Source organism: Peromyscus californicus, unplaced genomic scaffold, assembly GCF_007827085.1.
Source record: "Peromyscus californicus insignis strain IS unplaced genomic scaffold, ASM782708v3 Scaffold_10__1_contigs__length_136768540, whole genome shotgun sequence".
NCBI classification, from domain to species: Eukaryota; Metazoa; Chordata; class Mammalia; order Rodentia; family Cricetidae; genus Peromyscus; species Peromyscus californicus.
The window spans coordinates 100,846,462-100,861,105 of NW_026294391.1; the positions used below are offsets into that span (position 1 = coordinate 100,846,462).

The 14,644-nt window shown below is 43.8% G+C and overlaps 1 protein-coding gene across 3 annotated transcripts in view; it reads right to left on the reverse strand.

The window, feature by feature from the left end:
* The window catches only part of Septin6 (septin 6), a 73,735-nt gene that overhangs the window by 28,759 nt on the left and 30,332 nt on the right, over positions 1-14,644 (reverse strand). For all 3 annotated transcript variants that reach the window (XM_052738144.1, XM_052738143.1, XM_052738145.1), the window contains exon 4: positions 2,883-3,069. In XM_052738144.1, the coding sequence (XP_052594104.1) occupies positions 2,883-3,069 (187 nt within the window). The remainder of the gene's footprint in view (positions 1-2,882; positions 3,070-14,644) is intronic.

The following is a 14,644-nucleotide window of genomic DNA, read 5'->3' on the forward strand; positions in this document are numbered from 1 at the left end:
GGAATTGACTCAGGACCTCTGGAAGAACAGTCAGTGCTCTTAACCGCTGAGCCATCTCTCCAGCCCCCCAGTCTCTATTGCTGAAGACAACACTTACATATCTCATGAACATGGAGAAGTTGAGCTGGTGCCTAACTAGAGCCTTCACCTCTAATGACTGGTGTTCGTGAGACTGGAATGTACTTTGCACACTACCAAAGGAGAAAGCTTTGGTAGCTACCCACCCAGCTACAAACCCTGCAAACCATAATGGTCACCTGCCTATGTGATATGCTGGTGTGACAGGGGCACAAATGTTCTGAAGGCAACCAACCGCTATCTAATGGCACTTAAGGCCCACTCCATGAGATGGAGCTCATGCCTGACACTGCTAGACCTGAGTGAGACTGGATAGGTCATGGGCCTACGGGAGAGCTGAAAACTACAGTTCTGCTAAAAGAACATTGCGATAAAATGACTCCTGACAGCATTCTGTTACACCCATAGATCAGTGCCTTGCTTAGCCATCATCAGAGAAACTTCTTGCAGTAGATGGGAACTAACACAGAGACCCACAACTGGACAGTGTGCTGAATGAGAGATTTTGGAGCACTCAGTCTTAAATGGCATGTCTTCATCAAACTCCTCCCCTGTGGAAGAGGAGACAGAAAGACTGTAAGAAGCCAGGAGTGGTGGTGCATGCCTTTAATCCCAGCACTCAGGAGGTAAAGCCAAGCGAATCTCTGTGAGTTCGAGACCAGCCTGGTCTACAGAGCGAGATCCAGGACAGGTACCAAAACTACACAGAGAAACGTTGTCTCAAAAAAAAAAAAAGATTGTAAGAGCCAGAGCTGATGGAGGACACCAAAGAGGTAGTGTCTTCCAGACAATGGGACTGATACACATAGGAACTCACAGAGACTGTAGCAGCATACACAGGTTCAAGCCAGACAGGATCCCATTGCTGAGAGAGGGGAAGTAAATACAGGCTCTATCTCTAACCAAGAAGCTACCTGCAACTGATACCTACTTGCAAAGGAAAAATTAGTTTTTCCGCAATGAAGTCTCAGTGAGTATATTAACTTCAGGATACATCCCATGCTCAGCAGTAGATGGTCAACACACAGTGAACTCAATGGTGTTTTTGTAGACTTTCTGTCTCACACTGCTTTGTTTGGACTTTATTTATTTATTTTTGTCTTATTGGTCTTGTACTTATATATTTAGTTTCTGTTTTCATGAAGTTTCTTTTTATATGTGTTTGGGGGGCTTTTTGTTGTTTTTGTTTTTTAACGAGAGAGAGAGAGAAGAGAAGAGAAGAGAAGAGAAGAGAAGAGAAGAGAAGAGAAGAGAAGAGAAGAGAAGAGAAGAGAAGAGAAGAGACATGAAGTTGGGTAGGTGGAGAGGTGGGGCAGATATGAGAGGGGTTGGGGGAGGGGAAAAGCATGATCACAATGTATGAAAAAAATTTTCGATTAAAAATAACTAAAAATTTAAAAATTAAAACAAAATACAATAAAACATCTTTTGTTAAAAACAAAACCAAGCCGGGCGGTGGTGGCGCACGCCTTTAATCCCAGCACTCGGGAGGCAGAGCCAGGCGGATCTCTGTGAGTTCGAGGCCAGCCTGGGCTACCAAGTGAGTTCCAGGAAAAGGCGCAAAGCTACACAGAGAAACCCTGTCTCGAAAAACCAAAAAAAAAAAAAAAAAAAAACCCGGGCTGGAGAGATGGCTTAGAGGTTAAGAGCACCGACTGCTCTTCCAGAGGTCCTGAGTTCAATTCCCAGCAACCACATGGTGGCTCACAACCATCTGTAATGAGATCTGGCGCCCTGTTCGATATACATAATAAATAAATAAAAAAAAAAAAAAAAAAACCCCAAAAAAACAACAAAACCCAGAGCCCAGTGGCTAAGCTCTTGTGGCACAAGCATGAGGAGCAGAGTTTGGATCCCCAGAACCTACAAACATTCAGCCTGCCCATAATTCAGCCTCAGAAGGCAGAGATGGGATTCCCAGAGCAAGCAAGCTAGTTAGCAAGACTAGCCATATATTTGAATTCTGCTTTGGCTGAGAGATTCTGCCTCAATGAATAAGACAGAAGACCGATGATGGAGGAGGATTCTGACATCAATCTTCGGTCTCTACATAGCACCCATATGTGCATGCACATACGCACATGTGTGCACACACATGCAAACATGCATACACACACATGACCAACAGATACAAGGATGACATAACATGTATAAGTATATAGCGCCTGGCACATGCCGAATGTTAAGGAAGAAAAACTGTAGTAATTAGGCTTTTTGAAGAATCCAATGTTCAGTTTTTGTTTTGCTTTGTTTTGTTTTTTGGTGCTGGGAATCGAATCTAGGGCCTTGCACATGGCTGGAGAGATAGTTCAGCAGTTTAGAGCACTCGTTGCTCTTGCAGAAGACTTAGGTTTGCTTTCCAGCACCCACTTGAGGGCTCACAACCATCCGTAACTCGAGTTCTAGGGAATCTGGCATCCTCTTCTGCACCCAGCATGCAAGTGGTGCACAGATACACACATGGAGGTAAAATACCTGAAAACATAAAATAAAATAAATCTAAAAAAATTTTAAAGGAAAGAATAACACTTTCCATTGCCAAAACCAGCACCCTTAGACTTGAACAGCCATCTTCTTGCATTCATTCTTATTTCCAAGACACCCAGGACAAATCCATCCCTCATACTAGGAATCCAGATGGCAAAGCATATGATACAAATGCAGGATCTGTTACATCATCCTTATGGAGGAAGGGCAGGAAGGATTGGATTAGGATGCTACAAAACCTCTGCTGGACTCCAACGTCCCTTACATATTAGATCAGTAAGAGTCCAGCCTGCTCAGCCCCAGCTCCTGCCTCATACCTTACTATCCAGCTTCTTCATGGTTACTAGGTCCAGAGACTTGAGCGAATGTCCTGTGGGGGCAATGAAGTACAAGCAGACATGGATTCGGGAGTCATGGTAGGTGTGCAGTACTCTCCGGATCTTCAGCTCCTCCTGCAGGTAGGCCTCAAACTGAGCATCTATGAATTCCACGATGGGCTTATAGCTAGAGAGGGGAGGAGAGAAATGGCGTCACGTGCTTGGTTTTTGACGTAGTCAGTCCCAGTTAGAAATGCAAAGTGTCTTCTGTAATTGGTCCTCCCACATCTAGTTGGGCTTCTCCATGACTTCTCAGTGGGCTCTTATACTGACAGCTTTGGCTGCCTTCTTGGTCCACATATAAACCCAATTTATTTCTTCACTGTGGAATGCCCATCAATCTTTCCTCATGCCCATCCTGCCTCCGCATACCTCAGGGCTCAGTTTAATGCCTATCTCCTTCCTATGGCCTTCTCTACTTATGCTCAAAATTCCTTCTGTGGCCCAGCAGTGTAAACAATTATACATGGTGTTGGATTGTTTGTGGCTGCTTCACAGGACTCCATGCTCTCTTAGATCCACTGTGTCTTCCTGAAGGACAGGACCTGGGAAGGGAACTTCTCTCTCTTCCAGCAGGCCCCGAGGCAATGTGGAACCCACTGGTGGAATCTGTAGTTAGGCCCTCAGTCGAAGCCCATGGGATGTTTCCTGCATCTCCCCACACCCTGCACTGGAGCTGTGGACACAAGACCTCTCTGTGGCCACCCTGGGGGATTTTGTCACAGTGCTGTGGGACCTTTGCTCATTCTTGCAGCAGTGAGTGAAGCATCCCAATTAACAACCTTGACAGTCACATTTTTTTTTCACTTCTCATCTAAGCATCTAGACAAATGTTGATAAAGATACTTCCCCCATCATCTACACAGGAACCCCAGCTCACTAAGAATTCATGGAAAGCTCTCCTAGGCAGCCTTCTTGACTCAACAACACATTTATTTGTTTGTTTGTTTTTGAAACAGGGTCTCATTATAACCTTGGCTGGTCTTGAACTTGCTATGTAGACCAAGCTGGCCCCAAACTCACAGAGATCTGCCTCTCTTTGCCTTCCCAGTGCCAGGATTAAAGGCATGCACCACCATGCATAGCTCTATTTGTTTATTTTTTAGACAATGTCTTGCTACATAGCTGTGGTGGTTTGAAAGAAAATGGTCCCCAAAGGGAATGGCACTATTAGGAGGTGTGCCTTGTTGGAGTAGGTATGGTCTTGGGGAAAAAGTGTCACTTTGGAGGCAGGCTTTGAGGTCTCATATATGCTCAAGCCATGCCCAGTGAAACAGAGTACTTCCTGTTGCCTATGAGTCAAGACGTAAGAACTCAACTCCTTCTCCAGCACCATGTCTGCTTGCATGCTACCTTGCTTCCTGCCATGACAATAATGGACTAAACCTCTGAAATGTAAGCTGCCACCACAATTAAATGTTTTCCCTTATAAGAGTTGCCATGGCCGTGGTGTCTCTTCACATAGAAACCCTAACTAAGACAATAGCCTAAGCTGGTGGAATTCATGTAGCTCAGACTGGCCTCAAACTCATGAACCTTCTACCTCAGCTTCCTGAGTACTAGAATTACATATGTGTAACACAACATCTGACTCAGCAAGCCCTCCTAAACAATAGTGAGTGGAAGGTCTATAGTTAGTAGTTGTTAAGGAAAGGAGAGATATTTTCTTCATTAGTATAGCCACTGATGAATTGCCCATGCTTCTGTAACTAATCCCTTATCCATGTTCCTATAAATAACCCTAATTAAGCTTATTGGTTTGCACATACACAGGCATAAAACTAGAAAAGGGAGCTGGTGAGATGGTTCAGTGGTTAAGGGCACCTGGCATCAAGCCTGAGGATCTGAGTTTGATTCCCAGAGCCCACATGATAGGAGAAAACTAGCTCTTGCAGTTGCCCTCTGACCTTCATACATGACTGTGGTATGCATGCACACACATGCTTGTGCACACATGCACACACACACCCACACAAATGAATGAAAGTGCAATTACTAAAACACCTCTATTTACAAAAATAAAAGTAAAGGAAGGGTTACTTGGGAAGAGGAAGAAGATCAGTGGGAGGGAGACAAGAGAGGGTAATGGGGAGTGAATATAATTAAAAACTACACTATGTACATGCACGAAAGTCTCATAATGAAACCCATTATCATGTATAATTAATATATGCTAATCTTTTTTAAAACTTCAAAAAAGAATAGTCAGCCCACTCCTCCTCCCTGTGACATTCCTTCTTTTTCTTAACTACACTTATTTATTGTGTAGGTGTGTGGCCTAAGTGTGGAAGTCAGAGGACAGCTTGTGGGAGTCAGTTCTCTCCTTTCACCCCGAGAGATCCAGGGAAGGAGGAACTCAGGTCATCAGCTTGGTGACAAGCATCTCTACCCACTGAGCCATCTCACCTGCCTCTGCCTCACCCTTGACCATATCATCATCTTTCTACTCTAACTAGGTCATCTCAGTTTTCAGCCCTCCCTCCCTCCTCCTCTCCTCAGAGATGCTGCCTCTCCACTGGAGATGTTGCCTCCCTTCAGGGAAGAAGAGGTTCATTACCTCAGCCCAGGGCAGGGAGTTTTCAGATCCCACTGCCAGAAGAGAACATGATCAAAGAGACGTCTGAGCCCAACCAACACCTCCCACCTGCAGCAGCTCCCACCCTGAGCCTTTGTGAAAGAGCCCCCTTAGGCAGCCTTTAAAAAAAGAATCACAGAATTCTGCATCCCGAGAGCTGCATTCAGGAAGAGACCCAGGTGCAGGGTATCTCTGGCACCCCAAAGGAAAAAAACTAAAAATACTGTTCTTTCTCTTTCTTCCTTTGCTTCACCCCCGCCCCAGCCAAGACTGTTTTGAAGCACAAATGATTGTTTGGCAGCAAAGAGTCATAGAAGGTTCCTGAAGAAATCATAGTGAGAACAGAGGGCACATCCCTCAGACGTAGCTAATTTTTAGATGGGTAGCTGCTTTGAATTATATGATCAAGGCATGCATGGCTTTGCTTTCCTCTATTACATAACTTCTTTTTTATTTCAGTTTTTGCTTCACACAAAGGGGTGAAGGAGACAGGGGAGCAGATTTTCTCAGCTTCCTTCCTCTTGGATCTCTGGAACCCTGTGTTCATCTGATTCCCACTGCCCCTGCCTCTGAGAGCCTCTGAAGAGGCGCACAGATCAGACCAGGCAAGGCCGCCAATCAGCCACCAGGATTTGGTTTCAAGGGATCTGAAAGATGGTGACTCATCTTTGTACCGTCAGTGTCTGGCCTGCTGTCTGGCATCCAGTGAGGATTCCACCTACCGCTCTGAGTTTGCTCACCCCTGCCCCCATGGCTGATCTTCCCACAGTGGCCATCTCTTCTCCACCTGTTGCTATCCTTACTAAACTCCACTCTGGGGCAAAGAAAATCCTTACTTCTGTATGCAGCTGCATTACCAACTGTGTCCTTTTTTCTTCAAGGTGCTACTTTTCTCATACCCCTCCCAAGAGGACGTTTCTATGTGACCCACACCCTAGTTCTATGGAGGGCTGTAAAAGACAGCTTTCTTCTAGCACTTTCTTCCATGGCAGGCTCTATCCTTCCTCATCACTACAATTAATCTTTTCCCTTTTAAGGCAGCAAGTTCAAGACTTTTATGGACCATCCACGCAATTCTTTTCTAATGTATATAGGTGTTTTGCCTGCATGTATGTCTATGCATCACATGCATGTCTTGAGTCCACGGAGGCCAGAGAGGGTGAAGGGTCCCCTGGGAGTGAAGTTACAGATAGTTATAAGGCCCCATGCAGATGCTGGGAATTGAACCTGGGTCCTCTGCAAGAACAGTCAATGCTGAACCATCTCTCCAGCCCTTTCCACACAATTCTAAACATGGAGTCCACAGACCTCCAAGAAGCCTATGAATAGAATTTAGAGAATCCCCAAACTTGGACAGGAACAAAATACATCTCTAACTGAAGTTTGGCAGTTTCTTCCATTATAAACCAAGGCAATAATCTATGGTCCAGTAGAAATCATTCATATTTTCCTTTCCTAGTCCAGTGGTTGCACATCTGTCAAAATATCATCTACATCCATCACAGCTTCTATGTTCTGGTAATTATGAAGCCTGCAAATAGATACTGTTATTTCAGGACTTAACAGAGAAGCATATGGGTTACTAAATCATAATTTAAAAATATTTTGGTAACTGTATTTTTAATACAATTGGTACATTTTAGGCATTCAAAAGTTATTTGAGAATGAGCCCAGAGGCCACAGCACAGTACTAAAGGTGCCAATTGTCCAAATACTTCTTCATTTCTGGTGGTGAGATGTACTATGGAGACTCTGCACTAAACTACTGAATAGAAAGTACGGAAAGTTCAGCTACTTTTGACACCATGACCAAGGACAACTTCTCTGAGGGTGCAGTATCTGAGCTGAAAGGATGAGTATTACCAGCAAGCCACAGTAAGAGCCAGGAGAAGGCCAGTCCAAGCAACAGAAATGCAAGAATGATCCTGAGGCAGAAACCAGCCTGACAAGTTTAAGCAACAGGAAGAAAGGCTGGGAGCTCAAATTCAGTGAATGAAAGAGGAATGAGAAACTGTCAACCACAGCTACACAACAGAAACAGCCTATGTGTCCATCAACTGATGACTGAATAAAGAAAACACGGACTATCTGTTCAATAAAATAGCTTTAGCTATAAAGAAATTATCATATAACCCGCCTAACACATGCTAGGCCCTGGGTTCAATCCCTGTAACTGGAAGATTTCCTGTGTCCTGGCCTGTGGTCGGGACAAATCTCTCCATCTCTCCTACTCATGTCCCCCAAGTAAACACACAGAGGCTTATATTAATTAAAACTGCTCGGCCATTAGCTCAGGCTTACTACTGACTAGCTCTTACATTTAAACTCAGCCCATTTCTGTTAATCTATATGTTGCCACGTGTTCCATGGCTTTACCTGTGTGTCATTACATGCTGCTCCTTAGGCAGCTGGCTGGTGTCTCCCCCGCCTTCTTCCCGTCTTTCCCTTTGAATTTCCTGCCTGCCTCTAAGCTGCCTTGCCATTGGCCAAACAGCTTTATTTATCAATCAATCAGAGAAACACATATTCGCAGCGTACAGAAAGACATTCCCCCACCAAATCCCCAACATTGAAAAGGGGGGAGGGGGTAGAAGGGAAGGGGGTATAAATGCACAGACTAATTCCATATAATTTTATTTATATGAGACACTTAGAATAATGAAATTCATAGAGACAGAAAATATGGTAGTTGGTAGTTACCAGAAGCTGAGGTGGGAAGGGAATGGAGAACTGTCTGGTGAGTTTCCTTTGTGGGTGAAGCAAATGTGTGGGAACTACACAGAGGTGATGGTTGAACAACAACAGACAGCAGTGGTGGTTGTCAGTGTATTACATGCCATTGGACCATCCATCTTAATCATCTTACCTGAGTTCTGTCAAGAGCCTCCGTGGTTAGGGGACACATTAAAGTCTGAGAAGTACTGGCATCTGGCATCTACCCGTTCACCTGCCCAATACTTGCCTGGAGACACTACCACCCAGCAGCCATCTCCAGGAACTGTTTCTTTTCCCTACAACCCATGCACCTTGAGGTGAGATAAGGTGGGCAAGTGTGTAGCTCTTCTAGACAATCCCTGTAGCCAACTCCTCCTCCTCCTCCTCCTCCTCCTCCTCCTCCTCCTCCTCCTCCTCCTCACCAACGTCACACCTCTCTTCATTGCAGACCTAGCCCATCTTCCTTTGGCCGACCTTTCTCCACACTCCAGGTGATTACGATGTACCTGCTAACAACTCATCAGTGTTCAGTCTCCATATTCTGTGACTGCCTTCACATCGTACCTTCAGTTCCCCCTGCTCCCCACCCAAGAAATCCTCCCTGTAACACCCAACTCTCTGATCACAGCCTAGTGTCTACCTAGCTGTCGTATGTCTTTGATCCTCCTCTACATGATTTAATCTCCTCAGAATGCTGATGCTCAGGAATCTGGCCCCTTTCCTTATTTCACAGGCTATCACTGTCTTCCCAGTCTCAGCTCCTCTGCCAAAGCTGAATCACATGACTGGCTGATTGAACCATGTTGTGTTTTTTTTTTTTTTTTTTTTTTTTTTTTTTTTTTGAGACAGGGTCTTGCTGTGTTGTCCAGGCTGGGCTTGAACTCTTGGGCTTAAGCAATTTTCCTGCCTCAGCCTTTCTAGAAGCTCGGACTACAGATGTGCAACACTGCACCCATTATGAAACATTCTTATCAACACCTTCATCTCTGTTCAGCCCCACCCTGCTGGCCTAGTAAAATTACTGAACTGAACAAATGTCAGATGCTGACTATTCCATTGCTCCCAAAGTTGGCTGACAGCAAACACAAAGCTATGGGTCTTGATGCTTTTATAAATTCATGGCCTGCTAAGTTCCACGTGGTCGGGGTTCCAGAACCCTGGCTAGGGGTAACAAGGGAATAAGGAAAAGACAGACACACAGACACGTGTACAGTGAAGCTGGGACCAGGTTGGGCTCTGCTACCTGTATCCCCACCACCTGGAACCTCAGTATGTTTATTAGGTACATCACAGGGGCAACGGCTAGCCAGTCTCTGTAGGTGAGCAGTCTCAGGCTGTAAACATCTGGGAGGAGGAAACTGCAGGTGCTAGTCTTTGCACACACTGATCCATCATAAACACTCATCCTCAGAGTCCCAAAAGGAGTTTTGGCATTTCTTTTGAGTCTGAACCACAGGGACAACAGCTTTTCCAATTGTCCCATGGGTCTGAGGCCTTAGGATATCCTTGACATGGCCATGCCCATGTCAAAATACACATTCACTCAGGACTTTACACACGTAGGGTTTCTTCTGCTCCCTACAATGGCCTCTAACTTCATATGAGCCCCCAGAGTAACATAATAGCCCTTTTACTTGGCCTTGATGGGCTCCTTTCCCACAATTCTCATTGCTCATTCCAGATTTCCATTTGATTTCTCAAGCTCCAATGATTCCTGACCTCTTCACTCACGTGATAGCCTAACAACTTATTTTACCAACAAACCTGGGGCCACAAAGCTCATATGACCTCATTACCTGTTCTTTAAAAATGGACCCATTTTCCTTTTAATCTTGGGATGAAGTATCTCTCATCTTTTCAAGGCGTGTTATCCCTGTGCACATGATCTCATCCCTTTCAAGTTCTTTGGAATCCTTGCTCCATCCCCTCTCTTCCTACTGACTCTTAAGTCTTCCCTCATCTCAAAAGAGAACTTTTCTTAATCAAATCCAATTCTCCTCAACTCTGGACCTCCCCAACCATGTTCCTGTGCCTTCCCTTCCCTAAGCAGTCAAGTTTGGGTGCTTAGCTTAGTTTGGGTGCTCAATAAATATTTATTGAATGGAAAGAGTGTTTTTCTTTCCTTTTCAGTTTTTTTAAGAAAGGGTCTCATGTAGCCCAAACTGGCCTCAAACCCATTATGTAGCAGAGGATGATGATCTGGAATTTTTTGTAACAGATGGTTATTAACACAACTGGACAACATAAACCGTGAGAGACCTTGAAGCACTCAGCCTCAAATGGGATGTCTATCAAACTCTTCCCTTCTAGGTCCAGTGATCTATGTAGAAGAAGAAGGGGAAAGACTGTAAAAGCTAAAGGTGGTGGATGACTCCAAGGACACAACAGGGATAATGCCCACATGAACCCAGAGAATGTGACAGGATACACAAGATCGGGAGAAATTCAAGCCAGAGAAAGAGGAGCACATGCAAAGTCCTACCCCTAACCAAGACGCTCGTTGCAGTTGATACCTACTGGGAGAGGGAAAATCAGTTTTCTCCGATAGAGTGACAGTGGATATATCAACCACACTCCAAGGCAGGCCCCATGATCAGGAGTTGTTGATCAACACAAAACAGACTCCATATTTTTCTGTGTGCTTTTTTGTTATAGTTTGGTGTTTTTTCTTTCTGATTTGGTTTTTTTGTTGTTGTTGTTTTATTTTGTGTTCTTGTTTTTTTTCTCTCTTTTAAGAGAAAGAACATAAAGTTAGATGAGTAGGGAGGGAAGGAGGATGTGGAAAGACTTGGAGGAGGGGAAAGAATATGACCAAAATGTATTGTATGAAAAAAAAGGAAATATTTAGTTTTTTTAAATGTATATGACTGTTCAACCTGCATGCACATATGTGCACCATGTGAATACAGTGCCCTCGTGGGCCAGAAGAGGGCATCAGATCCCATAGCACTGGAGTTACAGATGGTTATGGGCTGCTATCTGGGCACTAGGAATTGAATCTTGGTCTTCTGGGAAAGTAGTCAGTGCTCTTAACTGCTGGGACATCTCTCCAATTTTATTTTTAACTGCATGTGGGGTGTGATACGTGCGCATGACTGTGGATGTCTGGGGAACACAGAGGTATCAGATCTCCTGGAGCTATCATTATAGATAGTTACGAGCTACCAGATATTTGTGCTGGGAATTTAACTCTGTCCTCTGGAAAAGTAGTATGTACTCTTAACTGTTGAACCATCTCTCTAGCCCTATGACCTTGAACTTTTGATCTGCCTACCTCTGTCCACCAAGTGCTGGAATTACTGGCATGTACCACCACACCCAGATACAACTCAGATACAACTAGAAGTTTCCTGAAAAGAATAATCTGTTTAGTTTTTTTTTTAAATTCTAGTTCACTCATCAATTCACTGTAGACTATTTCTACCCCATGTCAGAATCCTAGTTAATACATCTAAAGGATACTTTTGGTATCAAATGATGGGAACTTATGGGTACTGTCTTAGTTAGGGTTTACTATTGCTGTGAAGAGACACCATGACCTCGGCAACTCTTCTAAAGAAAACATTTAATTGAGGAGGCTTGTTTACAGTTTCAGAGGTTCAGTCCATTATGATCATGAAGGGTAGCACGGCAGTGCACTGGCAGATGTGGTGCTGGAGCTAAGAGTCCTACATCTTGCAGGCAACAGGAAGTCGACTGACTGTCACACTGAGTGAAACTTGAGAAAGATACCTCAAAGCACCCCCACACAGTGACATACTTCCTCCAACAAAGCCACACCTACTAACAGTGCCACTCCCTTTGGGGGCCATTGTCTTTCAAACCATCACAGTATACTCTTTATGTTCTCTACCAATGTATATCTCATGCATTCATTCATCACATACTGAATACCAACTACATTCAGGGTGGCTAACTCATACTCATTCTTGATGACTTCAAGAATTAGCCTAGCCTTTCACTCCTATCAGTCTACACTCTGGACTCTCATAACAAGGTTTGGCCGATTGCTGACCCTCCCTGTGTCCACACCCTGAACCCCTCATATCTATATTACTGTACTAGCCCCACTATGCAGAATTGCACACATCTTCATCCCTTCCACTAAGCTGAAAGCTCCTTAACAAAACTATGCTTTATATTTTAGTAATGGGATGGTAGGATGGATCAGAGGGTAGAGGCACTTGATGCTTAGCCTGACCACCTGAGTTTGATACTCTGGACCCATATGGTAGGAGAGGACCAACTCCCACAGGTTGTCTTTGACCTCCAGGCATATATCATGGTACCTGCTCACTAACATAACTGCTGTTGTGTAGCGGTTTCCTCAGAAACTGAAACATTCCATACTGTAGAGAAGCTCCTTAATCCAGAAGGTAAACAACTCAAAATAGCTTCAGGAAGTCCCTGAAACTGACCAGATTCGCTAGGCTCCTCCCTTCCAAGAGTAAGCAATGAAGACTGCTGAGAGTCACTCTCAGTCTAGCCAACCTACAAAGAGGACTCTGAAACAAGCCAAGCTGCAAAGAAGACTCTCAGACCGCACCAGCTGCCTGGAACAAGCAGAACCAGCTGAGCTTCCTGGAAGGGGGTTAGACCAACTGAGTCACTTAGAAAGGACACTCTCCAACTTGCTGAGCTGCCTGCAAGCTGTGCAGTATACTTCAGGCTCCCAGCTTTTGTGAGCTGTCACCCACGCTGAGGTGGGCTTTGGTGATGCAGCCATCTTTGAGTCGTTTCTGCTCCTGTAACTAACTCCTCACCCATACTCCTGTAAGTAAAACCAATAAAACTTACTGGTTCACCAAGTTGGACTTCGGTGGTATCCATACCTTGGTCTGTCATGGGCTCCTTATCTGGGGTGAGTAGATGTGTGTGTTGTGTCTCCCCAGGAAAAGTCTTGTCACACAACATTGCCCTCATATGCACACACAATGAATGAATGAATGAATGAATGAATGAATGAATGTATTGTTTCCTAGTGTCACTAGCCTCTCACATTGTTCCTGGCATGCTGTAGACAGTTAGCAGTTGATAAACTGAACAAGATCCTCCATATCCACTTGGATGCTGTTTTGTGGACTCTCTCTCAAATCCGCCCCTCCTCTCTATCCTGTAACTTTCTGTTCCTGTTTAAGCCTTCATCATCTCTCCTATCCTCAATTACTGCCCCTGTCCTCCTTATCTCCCTTCACACACTGCCTTATCTCTTTCTCCCAGCTTTTTAAATCCACTGTCTACACCTACTTTATCTATTCCCTCTTTTAAAACAGTATCCTTTAAATTTCCTTTCAATTACACAAACAATCCATATATGCATTCTTCCTGCCTCATTAGTAATCACTATTTTCTGTCTGTTGACTGTCTTTTCAGAGCTTCCCTATATGTTTATATGCAGCTATAGAGAGGATTATTTGTTGGGGGGAGGGGGAATTTTCACAAATGACACCATAATACAACTACTTCTCATTTTGTAACAGCATGACCATGTGAATATAAACTGCAAATCCAATCCCATGGTATGGTCGAATCACAGCTAATGTAGCTGCTCTATTGATGGACATGTAGGGAGGTTAAAGGTTTTAAATTTGATAGCGAATGCTGCAGTAAACACTATTGCTTCCTATAAGCATGTGCATGTGTTTTTCTGGGCAACATAAATGAAAGAGGAATTGCTGGGTCATGAATTATTCACATTCAAAAATTTAATGGATGCTGCCAAATTTGCCCTCCAAAAAATCTGTATCACACACCCACGTGAATGAAATTCCCTGGTGGTAGTGGCTATTATATCATCTTTTATTTTTTGCAAATCTGAGAGGGGAAAAAAATCATTGTTTTATTTTGCATTTCCCTAATTACTGGGGAAGCTGAATGAGCATCATTTCATAATGTTGATTGTTCCATTTGTATTTCCCTTCCCAGTCAATTATCTGTTTATCACTCATGGAATTACAGAAGCCCTTCTTACATTTAAAATCCTTTTCTATAACAAAGGTTACAAATATTTTTGTTCCATCTGTAGCTTGTTTTCACTTTTGCTTTACTTTTTGAGAAAACGTTTTATCGTGCTGATTTACATGTCTGTGATTGGGTATGTAGATGTGAGTGCAACAGATCCTTTGGAGCTGGAGTTACAGGTAGTTCTAAGCCACCCGATGTAGGTGCAGAGAATCAAGCTCAGGTCCTCTGGAAGAGCTGTATGTGTTCTTAACCACCAAATCATGACTCCAGACCCAAACTCCTATTCCTCTAGTTAACTTAGACTTAACAACTCTCTCCTTCTGTGATTTTTAGACTTTGTTTCACAACTCAAAAAGCTTTCTGTACTCCCAAAGTTATAAAAATATTCTCCGACATTTTCTCTTTATATTTTTAGAATTTGTTTTTAGTCCAATAGGAATCTATTTTT